General features: G+C 36.3%; 1 protein-coding gene across 1 annotated transcript in view; it reads right to left on the bottom strand.

Annotated features, from left to right (window-relative positions):
* Positions 1-17,121, bottom strand: part of COL19A1 (collagen type XIX alpha 1 chain) — a 433,347-nt gene that overhangs the window by 4,821 nt on the left and 411,405 nt on the right. Inside the window, exons 47-48 of the mRNA XM_049777641.1 lie at positions 14,990-15,160; positions 12,120-12,186 (exon numbers count right to left, since the gene is read on the bottom strand). Coding sequence (XP_049633598.1) covers positions 12,120-12,186; positions 14,990-15,160 — 238 coding nt within the window. The remainder of the gene's footprint in view (positions 1-12,119; positions 12,187-14,989; positions 15,161-17,121) is intronic.

Below are 17,121 nucleotides of genomic sequence, written 5' to 3' on the forward strand. Positions count from 1 at the left end.
AAACCCATAGATGTGTGAGACCATTCTGCGTATCTCTCTCTTTCTCTCTCTTTCTCTCTCTCTCTCTGACTTATTTCACTCAGCATAATAGATTCCGTGTACATCCATGTATAGGAAAATTTCATGAGTTCATCTCTCCTGACAGCTGCATAATATTCCATTGTGTATATGTACCACTGTTTCTTTAGCCATTCGTCTGTTGAAGGGCATCTTGGTTGTTTCCAGAGTCTTGCTATGGTGAATAGTGATGCAATAAACATAGGTGTAAGGAAGGGGTTTTTGTATTGTATTTTTCTGTTCCTAGGGTATAGTCCTAAGAGTGGTATAGCTGGATCGTATGGGAGCTCGATTTCCAGTTTTTGGAGGAATCTCGAATCGCTTTCCATAAAGGTTGAACTAGACGGCATTCCCACCAGCAGTGGATAAGAGTTCCTTTCTCTCCACATCCCCACCAATACTGTTTATTCTCCTTCTTTGTGATGTGTGCCATTCTCTGTGGTGTGAGGTGGTACCTCATGGTTGTTTTGATCTGCATCTCCCTGATGATTAGTGATGTGGAGAATTTTTTCATGTGTCTTTTTGCCATTTGTATTTCTTCTTTGTCAAAGTGTCTGTCCATTTCTTCTCCCATATTTTTGATGGGATTAGATATATTTTTCTTGTAAAGTTCTGTCAGTGCCTTGTATGTTTTGGAGATTAGCACCTTATCTGATGGGTATTGGGTGAATAGTTTCTCCAACTCAGTGGGGGGCTCTTTTATCCTGGGCGCTATTTACTTAGAGGTGCAGAAGCTTCTCAGCTTAATATATTCCCATCTATTAATCTCTGCTTTCACTTATTTGGAGAGTGCAGTTTGCTCTTTGAAGATACCTTTAATCTCAATGTCCTGGAGTGTTTTGCCTATGTGTTGTTCTATATATCTTATGGTTTCGGGTCTGATATCGAGGTCTTTCATCCATTTGGATTTAACTTTCGTACATGATGTTAGCTGGGGGTCTAAGTTCAATTTTTTGCAAGTGGCTAGCCAGTTGTGCCAAGAGCACTTGTTGAAGAGGCTTTCTTTGCTCCATTTAGGATTTATTGCTCCTTTATCAAAAATTAGGTGATTGTATGTCTGAGGAACATTTTCTGAGTATTCAAACCTATTCCACTGATCTGAGGGCCTGTCCTTATTCAAATACCATGCTGTTTTGATAACTATTGCTTTGTAGTAAAGTTTAAAGTTGGGGAAAGTAATTACTCCCATATTCTTTTCCCAATGATTGCTTTAGCTATTATAGGGTGTTTATTGTTCCAAACAAAGTTCAAAAGTGCCTGATCCACTTCTTTGAAGAATGTCATGGGTATCTGTAGAGGGATCTCATTAAATCTGTACATTGCCTTGGGGAGTATTGCCATTTTGATGATGTTAATCCTGCCAATCCATGAGCAGGGTATGTGTTTCCATTTCCGTGTATCCTCTCTTATTTCTTGTAGCAGAGTTTAATAGTTTTCTTTGTATAGGTCCTTCACATTTTTAGTCAAGTTGATTCCAAGATATTTGAGTTTGTGTGTCACTATTGTGAATGGGGTTGTTTTCTTAATGTCCATTTTTTCCTTATTACTATTGGTGTATAGAAAGGCCATTGATTTTCGTGTGTAAATTTTATAGGCTGCCACCTTGCTATATGAGTCTATTGTTTCTAGAAGCTTTTTGGTAGAGTCTTTAGGGTTTTCTAGGTAGAGTATCATGTCATTTGCAAACAGTGAGAGCTTGACTTCTTCCTTTCCTATCTGGATTCCCTTGATAACTTTTTCTTGCCTAATCGCTATAGTGAGTACTTGCAGTACTATGTTGAATAGGAGTGGTGAGAGAGGACAGCCTTGTCTTGTGCCAGAATTGAGAGGGAAGGCTTTTAGTTTTTCTCCATTAAGGATAATATTTGCCACTGGCTTGTGGTAGATGGCCTTAACTATATTGAGAAAGGTTCCTTCCATTCCCATCTTGCTGATAGTTTTGATCAGGAATAGGTGTTGGACCTTATCAAATGCTTTCTCTGTGTCTATTGATATGATCATGTGATTTTTATTTTTCTTGTTGTTGATGTTGTGTATTATGTTGATAGATTTACGGATGTTAAACCATCCTTGCATTCCTGGGATGAAACCTATTTGATCGTAGTGGCTAATCTTCATAATGAGGCATTGAATCCTATTTGCCAAGATTTTGTTGAGGATCTTTGTATCTGCATTCATCAGCGATATTGGTCTGTAATTTTCTTTTTTGTAGCATATCTGTCTGGTTTAGGTATCATGGTGATGTTGGCTTCATAAAAGCTATTTGGAAGTGTTTCCCTTTGTTCAATTTTATGAAAGAGTCTTGCCAGAATTGGTAGTATTTCCTCTTGGAAAGTTTGAAAGAATTCATTAGTGAATCCATATGGGCCTGGGCTTTTGTTTTTGGGCTGACATTTGATTACCGTTTTAATTTCATCAATAGTGATGGGGTGTTTAGATATGCTACATCCTTTTCCTTCAACCGTGGAAGATTATAAGAGTCCAAGAATTTATCCATTTCTTCCAGGTTCTCATTTTTAGTGGCGTAGAGATTCTCAACGTAGTTTCTGATTACCCTTTGAATCTCTGCCATATCAGTAATGATCTCTCCTTTTTCATTCCTAATACGAATTATCAAGTTTCTCTCTCTCTTTCTTTGTTAGTTTTGCCAGTGGTCTATCAATCTTGTTTATTTTTTTCAAAGAACCAATTGCTGCTTTCGTTGATCTTTTGGATTGTTTTTTTGGGTTTGCACTTCATTGATTTTTGCTCTCAGCTTTGTTATTTCCTTCTCTCTCCCTATTTTTGGGTCCTTCTGATGAGCACTTTCTAGTTCTATTAGTTGTGTCATTAAGCTACTCAGGTAAGCTCCTTCTTCCTTCCTGATGTGTGCTTGCAAAGCTATAAATTTTCCTCTCAGTACTGCTTTTGCTGTATCCCATAGGTTCTGATAGTTTGTGTCTTTATTGTCATTTGTTTCCAGAAACCTTTTGATTTTCTCCTTGATTTCATCTCGGACCCACTGGTTATTCAGTATGAGGCTGTTTAACTTCCAGGTGTTAAAGTTTTTCTTCTGTGTCCCTTTGGAATTTACAAATAATTTCAGAGTCTTGTGGTCAGTGAAGGTAGTCTGCAAAATTTCTCTCCTCTTGATATTATGGAGGTATGTTTTATGTGGCAGCATGTAGTCTATCCTGGAGAATGTCCCATGTACATTGGAGAAGAATGTGTATCCAGGTTTCTGGGGATGGAGTGCCCTATATATATATCCACTAGGCCTCTTTCTTCCATTTCTCTCCTCATGTCTAGTATATTCTTGTTGAGTTTCAGTCTGGTTGACCTATCCAGTGTTGACAAAGCCGTGTTGAAGTCCCCCACAAATATTGTGTTGTCATTGGTATTATTTTTCATATTTGTCAACAATTGTATTAAATATTTTGCTGGCCCCTCATTCGGTGCATATATGTTTAGGAGAGTTTTTCTTCCTGCTCTACATACCTCTTGATTAATATAAAATGTCCATCTTTGTCCCTTACAACCTTCCTAAGTATAAAGTTTGCATTATCTGATATTAGTATGGCCACTCCAGCTTTTTTATGGGTGTTGTTTGCTTGGATAATTTTTCTCCAGCCTTTTATTTTGAGTCTATGTTTGTTCTGACTATTCAGGTGCATTTCTTGTAGAGAGCAGAAGGTTAGATTGAGTTTTTTGATCCATTTAGCTACTCTGTGTCTCTTAAATGGTGCATTTAGTCCATTGAGGTTGAGAGAAAGAATTGTCCTGGGATTTAATGCCATCTTTATATCAAAATTTGGTGTGTCTTTTGGTTAGTCTTGTCTTAAATTAGGTCTTTCAGTTTTTCTCTTAAGACTGGTTTTGAGTCTGTAAAGTTTTTGAGCTGTTTTTTGTCTGTGAAACCATGTATTCTTCCATCAAACCGGAAAGTGAATTTTGCTGGGTACAGTATTCTAGGTGAAGCATTCATTTCATTCAATCTTGTCATAATATCCCACCACTGCTTTCTGGCCTTGAGTGTTTCTGGTGACAGGTCTGCTGCAAATCTCAGTGATGCTCCCTTGAATGTAATTTCCCTTTTTGATCTTGCTGTTTTCAGAATTCTGTCTCTATCTGTGGGATTCATCATTGTGAATAGGATGTGTCTTGGGGTATTTTTTCTTTGGTCTCTTTTGGTTAGTACTCTTCGAGCATGCAGGATTTGATCACATATATTCTTTAGCTCTGGAATTTTCTCTTTAATGATATTCTTGACCATTAATTCTTCCTGGAAATTTTCTTCCTGGGTCTCTGGGACTCCAATGATTCTTAAGTTGTTTCTGTTGAGCTTATCATAGACTTCTATTTTCATCTGTTCTCATTCTTTGACTAATTTTTCCACTGTTCATTTGCTTTAAGTTTTTTTCCCAATCTCTCCCGCTGTATGGAATTATCTCATCTTCCACAGCACCAAGTCTATTCTCAGCTTCTGATACCCTGTCCCAGAGATTATCCATTTTGTCATTCACTTCGTTTACTGACTTTTTCAGGCCTGTTAGTTGACATGTTATTTCAGTTTGGAGTTTTGTGATTTCTGTCTTCATAGTTTCTTGGTTCTTATTAGTGTTCTGTTCAATTTGATCCACGGTTTCTTTGAGTTCGTTGAGCATCTTCCATATTGCTTGTCTAAACTCCTTATCTGAGAGGTTGATTAGCTGGTTGGTCATTATCTGGTCATCAGAATTGTCATCTTCATTCTCTATGTCTGATGCTGGCCTGCGTTGTTTCCCCATTGTCACACTTGTATTGTGGGTTTTTCTACTTGTTGTGGTGGTATTCATTGGCTAAATTATGTAGGCAGCTACACTCCTCTTGCTCCGCCCTTTCTGGATGGTTTGACTGCCTCCAAGGGAGGGGAGTCCTCCGTGGATGAAGCCTCACACAGGATCAAATCTTAGGCCCGAGCACGCAGCAGAAAAGACAGTCCGGAGAGAAATGCTGGGCTTCAGTGATCCAGCACATTTCTTAGTGTGATTTTTTTTCTTCTTGTTGCGATGGTGTTCTTTTCTTCGAAAGAGCGCACGGCGGCATGGCAAAGCAGAGCAGTGCTGCTGGAGCCTCTTTTCGGCCCATTCCCAAGAGGTTCACGTGGCAAGACAGTAGATAGACACACACAAGCAGCACTCACAATTTTTCACAGTCGGGCCTCACTGGGCAGCTGTAGTTTCATAGATTTTCCCAGCCTGATGTCACAACAGGGGCTCATACTTTCTGTTGACATAACTTTGCAATATTATTTTACCTACGTATGTTATTATAGATGATTATCTGTACATAATACATTAACCTCACTATTGAAAATAGTAATTTTTGACCATTGTGTAATAGTAATTGACCATTGTGTCTGGTTTAATTATGCTTTCTTACCCCTTTTCTTCTTCAACCACTACTTAGCTCTGTAGTCCAAGAGTTTATTTTTGTTTTATTAGTTTATCTATCTTTTTTTGTTTGTTTGTTTGTTTTTGGGTCACACCCTGCAACACTCAGGGGTTATTCCTGGCTCTATGCTCAGAGATCGCTCCTGGCAGGTTCAGTGGACCATATGGGATGCTGGGATTCAAACCACCGTCCTTCTATATGCAAGGCCAACTCTTTATCTCCATGCTATCTCTCCAGTCCCATAGTTTTTCTATTTTCTAATATAAAACATATAAGCAAAATCATATGGTGTTTATATTTTCTCTCTGTCTTATTTGAAATAATTTTTTTGTTTGGTCAAATTAAAATATTGCCAAAATTGTTTGACTATAAATATTGACCTGTGTCTATCAGAGGGTCTGTGAATTTTCAGGGCTTCAGAGATAATTCAAGTCCAGTCAGCATATAGCCTGGGATCTAATTAACCTCTGATAATGAATTTGGAAAAAATTTTAAATCATACTTAAAAAGTGGTTTAAAAGTAAGTTTCAAACCATTTTTCAACAAAGTTATAAATGTGTGTGATGATTTAAAATATATTCATAAATTCTTGAATTGTTATTTTGAAGTAGAAGTTTATTTCCTTATTTTTAGGTATAGACTAGTCTTCCTTTTTACATTTTTTTTTTTTTTTTTTGAGAAGAGACTTTAGGCCAAAACTAGTGGTGCTCAGGTATCACCCTGGCTCTGCATTCCGGAATCACTCTTGGCAGGATTGGAGTTCATATGAGATATAGGGATTTAGCCTGAGTTTTCCGTATGCAAGGTAAGCATCTTGCCTACTCTACTATTGCTCTGGCCCATCTTTTTTGTTTATAATGAATAGAGAAAAAAAGCAAAATTGACAGAGTCCAACAAGGAAAGACTAAGTCAAAGGGAAGTGTGGATTAAAGACAGCGTGGATTCTTGGCTCCCCTCTCTATTAGATTACTCATTCTGGGGGAAGTCAGTTGTACTGCAAGTGAGGACACTCAAGAAGTCCTAAGGAAATAGTTCAAAGTTCACGTGAGATTTGTATCAATTGTAATGGGGATAAACTTGAAAGTGAATTCTCTGCCCAGTCAATGATTGTAGCCTCAGCTAACACCATAACCCTGAATACACTGTAGACCTCAAGTTGCAATAAAACATTAAGCAATTCTTCAAGTCTTTGACTCATAGAAAATGTGAGGTAGCAAATGTTTATATTTCAGGACATTAAAGTTTTGAGATATTTTCATTTTCAAGCAATAGATATCTAATATGTTTCATTTGATATTCTTGGACATAGCATAGTAAACACAGTTTTATTTACTAAAAAGATGACCACTGGTTTCATATTTATTAAGATGACACTGTTTAATCTTTATGGTCATATATTGTATTTTAGCCACAACCTAATATTTGGTTTTAAAACTGAAGTTTATTTCAAACCCTTATTATTATTATTTATTTTACTCAGACCTTCTTTTTTCTTACTTTTCTTATATGAACTACTCAAGGGATCATACTTGAATGCTGAACCTAAAAAATAACTTCTATATCTATATACACACATTTCAGGACACTTAAAATAGCTAAAATATTAAAGTGAAAAAGTGATGTAATTAATGCGAACTTTATAACTGAGCAAGCAATGAATCAAGTAACTTCATGAACAAGCATTATACCATTCTCAGGAAACATCACTGTTTTGGTACTTTTGTTCTTATACCAAACTACTTGAAACCTAACATATGGTCTGAAAGAAAGTAATTAAGGGGAGAAACAAAGACCTGTTAAAGGCACCTCCTCAAGGTGAGCTTATAAAAATCTCTTTAGAGATGGCACAGTTGGTATACAACTTTTAATTATGAATCTTATCCATGAGTCAACAATGAATTTGGTAAGACTATAAATTGCAGAACTTTTGTAGTATTAATGTGTGAAATTCATAGAATCTAGAAAATAAGAAAATTCAAAGAAAAAGTAAAGAGTAACATGTAAATAAGCATTTTGCTCTAAAATAAATTCCTCTAAATAAATCAATTATTAATTGAACTAAGTTACTCTATAATTAGGACCCTATATTAGGCATGTCATACATCATACAAGTACTCTTGTTAGGAATTAGTGAGAGAGAGAGAATCTAAGAGTTTCATGATGCTGGAGCAATAGCATGGAGGGTAAGGTGCTTGTCTTGCATGAGGCTGAGCAGGGTTGAATTCCTGGCATCCCATGTGATTGATCCCCCGACCACCACCAGGAGTAATTCCTGAGTGTAAAGCCAGGAGTAAACTCCGAGCATAACTGTGTGTGGCCCAAAAAGAATAAAATATGAGCATTAGTAAGAACATTTATCCACATTTTTATAATCCCCATACACTATAATGATTATTTATAATAATACGTTTTATGATTAGAAATGTGATATAAAGAAAATTCTCAGAAATACTTTTTTGAATGTTTATTCCTAGATTACACTGAAGAATTATATTACTTGATAATTATATATTAACCAAGAATTATAAAATCTTTAGTTATTAGTCTAAAATCATTGGTTAAATTTTACTTGAAACGTATATACCATCTTTTACTAGTCTTAGAATTAAGTTTGTTAAAATAATTAATGTAAATTCATCTAAAGTTTATTATAAATATTATCATTTAATTCATATTTAAGCTTGTTTGGTTTATCTTGCATTTAATATATTAAATATGCACAACAACATTTAAGATAGAAAATTAAGGAGGCCATATTCTTATCATGACAAAAATTAAATATATTATTTTTTTACTTCTACATTTTCAAAAATATAAGTTTAAATAATTTTATTTGTAAAACCAAAGCATACGACTTTTCAAAAATATATTTTATCTAATAAAAAGTTATTATTTAGTGTAATATTTAAGCATATGTTTGGTGCAAACAAATTTTCCTTATATATTCTTACTGCTAAATTTAGTGCTTGATTTGCAAGTACAGATGGAAGAAATGACAGACCCTAAAAACTATAGCTTCCAAATTAGATAGGCTTTAACTTTTTAGAGTTAATTCAGGAGTCTGGAGCAATAGTGCATAAGGTAGGCACTTGTCCTGCATGTAGCTGCCCTGAGTTTAATTCCCAGCATCCCACATGATCCCAAAACCCACCAGAAGTGATTCAGGAGTATGTCTTAAGCACCACTGTGTGGCCTAAAATCTCCTGCCTAAAAGTTACTTTAATGTTCTCCAATCTTTTCAGTAAGTTCAGTTAATTTAAATTGTAAAGGCAGGTTTGTTTAAAACTTCCATATTCTTTTTAAATTTTAATAATGTAAATAAGATTAACAAATTAATAAAAGTAGAACTTAATTCCCAAGATATTTTAATAAAACTTTTAGTATAAAATGTATGTCCTTATGCTACCCCAAAACTCATTTTTCAAATATAACTAATACACATTGTGGTTAATTGGAGGTCCATATTAGATACCTCTGATTGAACCCCTGTAGGCAGCATGCAAGGTAAGCATCCTATCTGTGGCACTGTTTCTCTGGCTCCCCCAAATAGTTTTATTTAAAGAAATTTGCTTAGAGAAATATGAGAAGAATGAGAAGTATATGCTCAAGAAAAAACACAGTCTTCTTCAGAGTAGTAAAGGCCTCATGTGATTTATTTTTCCTTTTAATTTTTTTGTATTTATTTTACTAATTTGTTGTTGTTGTTGTTGTTGTTTTGGAATCATACCCAGCAATGCTCAGGGATTACTCATGGCTTAGAACTCAGGAATTACTCCTGGTAGTGCTCACGGGTCCATATTTGGATGCTGGATACTGAACCTGAATGAGCCACATTCAGGATACGTCCTACCCTACACCCTAGACCCAGATACGTCCTACCCTACACCCAGATGGCTATTGCCCCATTACATTTTTTAATGAAGAAAAAATTGGCTAAAAGAACACAGGAAATGCCTACCAGAGACACAAAAACAGCAGGAACCCCAACTTGGGTAGAGGCTGGCAGAAGTCCTGAGAAACAGAGGGGTGAATGCCCACTTTCTCAAAGGACAAATTTAAGCTGAGAGGTGAAGACCCTCCTCTTCAAGGGAACTGAGGCTTCTTCTGCTGAGAGAAGCAAAAGCAGAAAAGCACCCCCACAGCTGCACTTATTCCCTAATCAGTGTATTCCAGCACGACAGATAGAAGAAAACACACTGCAAAGCACACTATGGGAAAGCATTGCAGAACACCATCATACTTAGAGAATGAAAATGATGGATCTGAAGAACCAACAAATACCAGCCACCTACATAGCCTCTCTGAGAAAAGAGAGGAAATTTGGAGGATGTTCAAGGAACTCAAAGAATCCATGAAACAAATTGAATGAACCACAAATAAGAATTAAGAGGACATGAACGTAGAAATAAGAAAACTCCAAACCAAAATATCAGGGCTGAAAAACTTGGTAGCCAAAATCAATACCTCACTGGAAAGACTCACCACCGGAGGAACAGCTGCTGAAGACAGAATCAGTGAGATGGGATGCATAACAATTCCATACAACAGAAGAGAATTAAAAAAGAGCCTTAAAACAAATGATCAGATGATGGAAAAAATCCTCAAAGAATGTGAATAGATAGAGGTCTGTGATAAACTGAATAGAAACAACACAAGAGCCATTAGAATTCCAGAGATCCAGGAGAAAAATCTTCAGGAAAACTCAACTGTCAAGGATATTATTGTAGAGAGACTCCCAGAACCAAAGAGTACATGCAACCAAATAATACATGGCACAAGAGTACTGGCTAAAAGAGATGCAAAGAAAAACTACTCCATGGCACACCTAGTCACAATGACAAATCCTACAGATATTGAAAGAATACTGAAAGCAATAATATAAGAAAGGAAAGGAAAATTATATACAAAGGTGCATCCTTAAAGTTTACAGTAGATTTATCAAAAGCAACCCTCAAGGCCCAAAGACAGTGGTGGGATGTGGTGACAAAACTCAACAAAATGAATGTTTCACCAAGAATACTTCATCTAGCCAGACTTACATTCAAGTTTGAAGGAAAGATACACAGCTTTACAGATAGACAACGACTGAGGAACTTTACAGACTCTAAACCAACCTTAATCAAAAGTGTTCTTCTGAGTTTTAGGGAAGATAGAAAACAGTTCTGAGAGAAAAAGTAAGAGCAGGAACACAAAGAAAAAGCTTCTGAGAAAGTGAGCCTATTCTAGAATCAATATAGGTTCAATTCTCCTAACATACCTTCTCAGAAGACTTGACAGCACTTCCTGGAAGCAAGCCCAGAATGAAATAGGAGTGGGCAACACTGTCCAGATGGCAGTAACCAGGGTACAAAGTAGGCCAGCAGGGGCCATGCCTTTATTTACTGTTCAATGGTTTGAAATATGCACACCTCCTAACACTTAATGCATATTTTTCTGATAGTGTTTGTTATATTCTTTAACATTCTTAACTGTTTAAAAATTAGATAAAGAGGTAGGGCGAAAAGGGCTAAAAGTGAAAAGTTCTTCACCAGAAATTAGAAAAAGCTGAAATAAATAACCTAGCCTCACTTCTTGAGAACCTAGAAAAAGAACAATAAGTTAGTCCTAATGTAAGTAGAAAAAAAATAAAAATTAATAAAAATATGAATGAAATAGACTTAAAAATGGTACAAGGAGAGCCAGAGAAATAGGACAGTAGGCAGGACTTTACTTTGCTTGTAGTTAACTCGAGTTCAATTACTGGCACTTCATATGGTCCTTTGAATCTACCAGGAGGGGGCCAGAAAGATAGCATGGAGGTAAGGCATTTGCCTTTTATGCAGAAGGTCATTGGTTCAAATCCAGGTATCCCATGTGGTCTCCCATGCCTGCCAGGAGCGATTTCTGAGCATGGAGCCAGGAATAACTTCTGAGCACTGCCGGGTGTGACCCAAAAACCAAAAAACCAAAAACCAAAAAACAAAACAATACAAGCAAAAAAAATGAACCTACCAGGAGTGATTCCTGAGATCAGGCTTATGAGTAACCTCTCTAAGCACTACCGAGTATGGCCAACAACAAAAAACAAAAGGATACAAGAGATAAATGAAAACAAGGATAAAAATCCAGGTCCAGATGGGTTTACTTCTGATATTTACTTAAACATTCAAAAGAATATTTCAGAACAATGAAATTCTAGTTTATAATTCTAACAGGTGAGAGACCAATATTCTTTATTTTAATTTTGGGCCACACCCAGGAGTGCTCAGGGATTACTAATGGCTCTTCTTTCAGGATTCACTACTTGTGGTGTTCAGGGGACTAATGGGGGTACTGAAGATTGAATCCAAGGTGGTCACATGCAAGGCAAAGGGTGTACCCACTGTACTATTATTCTGCCTTAAGACTGAAAAATATTCTAAGGTCTGTCAGATGAAGAAAAGTATGTTATCTGTACTGTGTAATAGACCAGTGATAGAGAAAGATATAGAGAGAAAACTTTAACATAGCAAAAGAAAGTCCTTTACATCAAATTGAGCACCTCATTATCAGATAGGTTACCATTTGAAATTGGTGTTGTATGAACATATTTTTAGAATATTATTTATAAAATTCCCATAGTGAATAGGAGATAGGGAGAAATTAATAAATTTTTATGAAATAAATCTAACCTTCAAAAATCCTTATGACCTCTTGATTAATATACTTCTTTATTTCTTCAAATGAAACTGCATCAGCCTACAGAAGAAAATAATAATATTAAAATAGAGTCCAATCTATATGAATAAAAAATAGAAATACTGATTGGTGTGCTACTAGAAACTTCCATAGAGATTCATATGCTAAGTTAAATGCTTTTGGAAATTAATTATTTTAGGCAATAAATATCGTTTGTTTTGATCACTTTCTAGGAATAAGTTGAAGGCATAATTGCTTTAAACACTGGAATAAGAACAAACTGAAAAATGAACACTTTTTAAAAAAAAATGAAGGAGCCAAAGAGATAGCACAGTGATAGGGTGTTTGCCTTACACGTGGTCGACCCAGAACACACGTGGGTTCGATTTCTGACATCCCATATAGTCCCTGGAGCTTGCCAGGAGCTATTTCTGAAAGCAGAGTCAAGAGTAACCCCTGAGCACCATCAGGTGTGGCCCATCACACACACACACACACACACACACACACACACACACACACACACACACACAAATGAAGAGGGTGTCTTTTTTCTAGTCTAGTCTTTTTTTCAAGCTACAGAACTTGAAGTGTTATATTTCTAGAACTCAGACACTAACTTTTCCTTACTTCTTTGTTGGAGATAAAGTGTTACAATCGGCTCTACCACAGAGTGGTAACTCTCTAAACTAAGCCCCTTAGCTTCTACAGTCAGCAGGTAACTGTTGATTAGATGCTGGTTTTTTTTATTTGTTTGTTTTTGTTTTTATTTTGGGTCATACTGAGTGGTGCTCAGAGGGTATTTCTGGCTTTGTAGAAGTGATCCCTGGTTGTGCTTGGGAACATGTGTAGGGCGGGGGTCAAAATAGGATCAACTGTCTAATCCCTGAAGTAGCACCCTGACCTGTTCATTAATACTATGTATCTCAAAAAAAGAAAATGTGTGTGTGTGTTGGGGGGGGGCAAAGCAAGTAGCACACCGTGTAGGGAGTCTGCCTTCTATAAGGCAGACCCAGTTCAATCCCCAGGGTTCCAGATGGTCCCTGGACCCAGACAGGAACAATTCCTGAGTGCAGAGCCAGGAATAACCCCTGAGTGCCTCCAGGTATAGCCCCCAAACCAAAAACAAGCAAAACAAACAAACAAAAAAACCAAACAACCAACAACTAAAACCAAACACACACACAAAACTATGTATCTCAAAGGAAAAAAAATAAAAACAGATTTTAAGTATGTTAGATGAGCCTTTGAAATACTTCATGGATGAAATAAATTTACTGTTATATCCATTTCATATAAAGGTTTATTCTATACTTTACATATTAAAATATCCGAGCTAAAAGTTCTTCTTGTTCTCCTCCTCCCCCCCTCCTCCACCACCTCCTCCCACTTCCTCCTCCTCCTCCCCCCTCCTCCTCGTCCTCCCTCTCCTCCTCGTCTTCTTTTGTTTCTGAGCCACGCCAAGTGATGCTCAGGGGTTACTCCTGGCTCTGTGCTCAAAAATCGCCCCTGGCTCGGGGACCATGTGGGATGCAGGGGGATTGAACCGCAGTCCGTCCTAGGTCAGCCGTGTGCAAGGCAAACACCCTACCTCTGCATCACTGCTCCCACTCCTAAAAGTTTTTCTTTGTAACAGAAAATGTTTTATCTGATAAAAGGAAGTAGGTAAATTAATGTCAATTGAGTTTTTAGCTTGTTGATAAAAAATATAACATTAGAAATATCACTATACCATTTGTGGATTACAATGGGCATTTCTCAGCGCTAATTCTTGACTCTGTGCTCAGGGATGACTCCTAGTGGTACCTGATATCAAACCAGGATTAGCTGCATGAAAGGCAGTATTTTGAAATTTTTTTAAAGTGAGCCAGAACTTTTCATGATAGTTAGTATTCTTAAATCTTGTATTACTTTTCTTTGTATTGGCGGTGACTAAACAGAGGTGACTAAACAGAACCAAAGACATACATTAATTCTATTCCAGTCATAGTGCTTAAAAATAAAAAAGTAGTAGGTTCACAGAGTGATGATTTTTATAGGGCAAGCTAGTTAAAAATGCCACATATTAATATTTTATTTTCAATGTGTTGGGACAAATGAATATAAATTAATTTAACTGATGCCAATTATTGACACAACACTGAAATTTCATTATATTGACTTTACTTAAGTATTTCTTGGGAGAGTAGCAAAAATAAAGAAGAAAAATCAATATTTCAGGAAGACTCAATTCAGACTTATTTAGTATTAGCTATTTTCTCAAGAAAATATGTTAAGACTCTGGATTCACTGCAGATCTCTTCTTTCTTCCTAATATAGACATTTTTAAATTAAATTTCTCTGTGGAGTGGACTTCTACCATGAGGGTTTTATTAAACACATGTCTTCCTTATCCAAACACTCTTTCTTGGTCCAAATGGTCCACTTTAAAGCACTAATTTGGCAGCCTTGTTGCTCTGCCAATCAACTGTTAAAAGTCTTACTATAAAACAGAAGAATTTTTTCCACATAGTAAAAAGAAACATTATTGATAGTACTTAATAGCAAGACATTGGAGCCAATCAGATATGCCAAATACCTCTAATCTTAGCCAAGGAAGTCGGTTAAGCATTTGTAAAAGTTGAATAAAAAAAGACATCTATCCTGAATAAGTTATGAGGATCTAGTGAAGTATTAACTGGTCAGTGCTCAGCAGAGGCTCTCTCTGGTCAGAGGATCAAAGGATCTTAAAGTAAATTACAACTATGGCTATCATAGGAGGCCAACTTAAGCTCATTTTACTTTATCTAAAAGCATTACAACACTTTGGCTATGAGAGAGACCCACTCTAGTTGAAGCCTCTGGAGATCTTGGTACCACTTACCGGCATTCCAGGGACTCCTGGATGTCCTGGAGGACCTTGGTGTCCAGGGGATCCTACAGAACCTTTGTTTCCTGGGGGACCCATAGGGCCTATGGCCCCCTTTATGCCTGGGATGCCTTGTTTTCCCCTTTCACCTTGTGAGCCTCTGTCTCCTGGAATTCCTTGATCACCCTGTTAAGAAAAAAATGACTAAAAATTATCTCTTCTAGAATCATGTGGTTTTGGACTCCTACTGGTATACTTATTAGCACTGTATAAGTGATTTAAACTCTGTGCTTTAATACCTTCTCCCCCTAATTGGGGGTATTAATAGTATCCACAAAGTGGGGTGATGCCTAAAAAATAATGCAAAGATAATTTTTAGAACCACATCTAGAACATTAAAAGCTTATTATAAAAAGTTAGTGAAAAGAATTGGTGTATTTGGTTTCTTGTGTAGAATGTCTACACAAAATATGATGAAATAGTATATTGAGGAGGTCCTGTATCTCATATTATTCATTTGTTTGTGACTATTTGTGACTCTGCAAATAGTTTTATTTCTCTTGAATCAAAATAATTAAACCAATTACAGAGATCTATTTGATCATAAAATCAAGAGACATAGAAAAAAGCCACATAGACAAAACAAGCACAGTACCAGTGCTAATGCCTGTATTACTGAATCATTGCATATAAGTACATGGGCTTAACTCATTTGAGAACTTATCTCAGATAAAAACAATTAAAAAAATCAGGACTAGAAATGTGGTCAGTAGTATGTCTTGTAGTATGTGTGAGGTCCTGTGTTGACCTCAAGCACCCCTGTCTTCACTCACACAAAATGCTAACACATTTTGATTAATACTCTGATAATGTAAAAAAATAAGCACAGATTTTACATATGAATACTCTTTGTAAATTAAATCCCAAGGATGTGTTGTTTCGTAGGAAAAATAGGTAGAACTTAAATAGCAGAAAGAGCACTACATAAGAGAAAAAGATGTGTCTAAACTGTGGAATAACATATTTCCATTCAAGGTCTTAGATAGTATGGTTATTAGCAAACATCCTAGGCCTGCACCTGTCATGGGTTCAAACCTCAGCACCAGAGAGTCCCTTGAGTACAGACAGATGCAGTGCTGGAGGTCCCCCAGACTTACTGGCCTGAGCAACACTTCAGGCCCTTGCAAAATGCCAGTGGAGTCCATGCTTTCTGAACGCTGTTTGAAAGGATTCATATGAACCCTCAAAAATGTAGCTGCATTATCTATAATTACCATTATAGGTGATCATTATATGTTATTAAGTAAAAAATTACAAAATATTATAAACCCATTTTAAACAATTATACATTCAATTACAATGACACATTAGATATATGTGTATATTAGCCCAAGAAGTGGCAGAGATAAAATATGTTTAATATATCACTAAATGGCAATATTGGTTATAAAATTAGAGAGATTTTTTCTTTTAATTTTATTATTCCCATTTTCATGTTCATTTCAACTAGCAAAGTCTGTTGCCTGTATGCATGTATCCATGCACATAAACTTGATACAAATGTAATAAGTCTTACTAGAATTTCACTTACTAATAGACCTGAATAATCTGCCACAATAAAATGACTCCAATTTTATAAGAACTCTTTAATATTCATTAAAGAAAATTATGGAATTTGCAATAAGAACCTCAACAATAAAACATACAAAGAAATCAGAATTACTAATAATTGAAATTTGTTTTTTATCCTCATTTTCATTTCTCTCTGCTCTCAGGTTCTCTTTTATTTGGTTTAATATTCCACTAAGTCGGGGCCAGAGAGATAGCATGGAGGTAAGGCGTTTACCTTTCATGCAGAAGGTCATCAGTTCGAATCCCGGCATCCCATATGGTTCCCCGTGCCTGCCAGGAGCAATTTCTGAGCACAGAGCCAGGAAAAACCCCTGAGCAGTGCCGGGTATGACCCAAAAACCACACACACACACACAAAATATTCCACTAAGTCAAGGGTTAGCAAAAAATAGTTTGCTTCCCTAGGAAGCTTTAGTGATGTAGGACAGTTTTCATTGTTATAGTTGGAGTAAGAGTGTGGTTAAAGTATTTAGTGTATACAGAAACCAGGAATGCTATTGACATATTGGAATATA

The sequence above is a fragment of the Suncus etruscus genome, chromosome 7 (assembly GCF_024139225.1).
Source record: "Suncus etruscus isolate mSunEtr1 chromosome 7, mSunEtr1.pri.cur, whole genome shotgun sequence".
Classification (NCBI taxonomy): Eukaryota; Metazoa; Chordata; class Mammalia; order Eulipotyphla; family Soricidae; genus Suncus; species Suncus etruscus.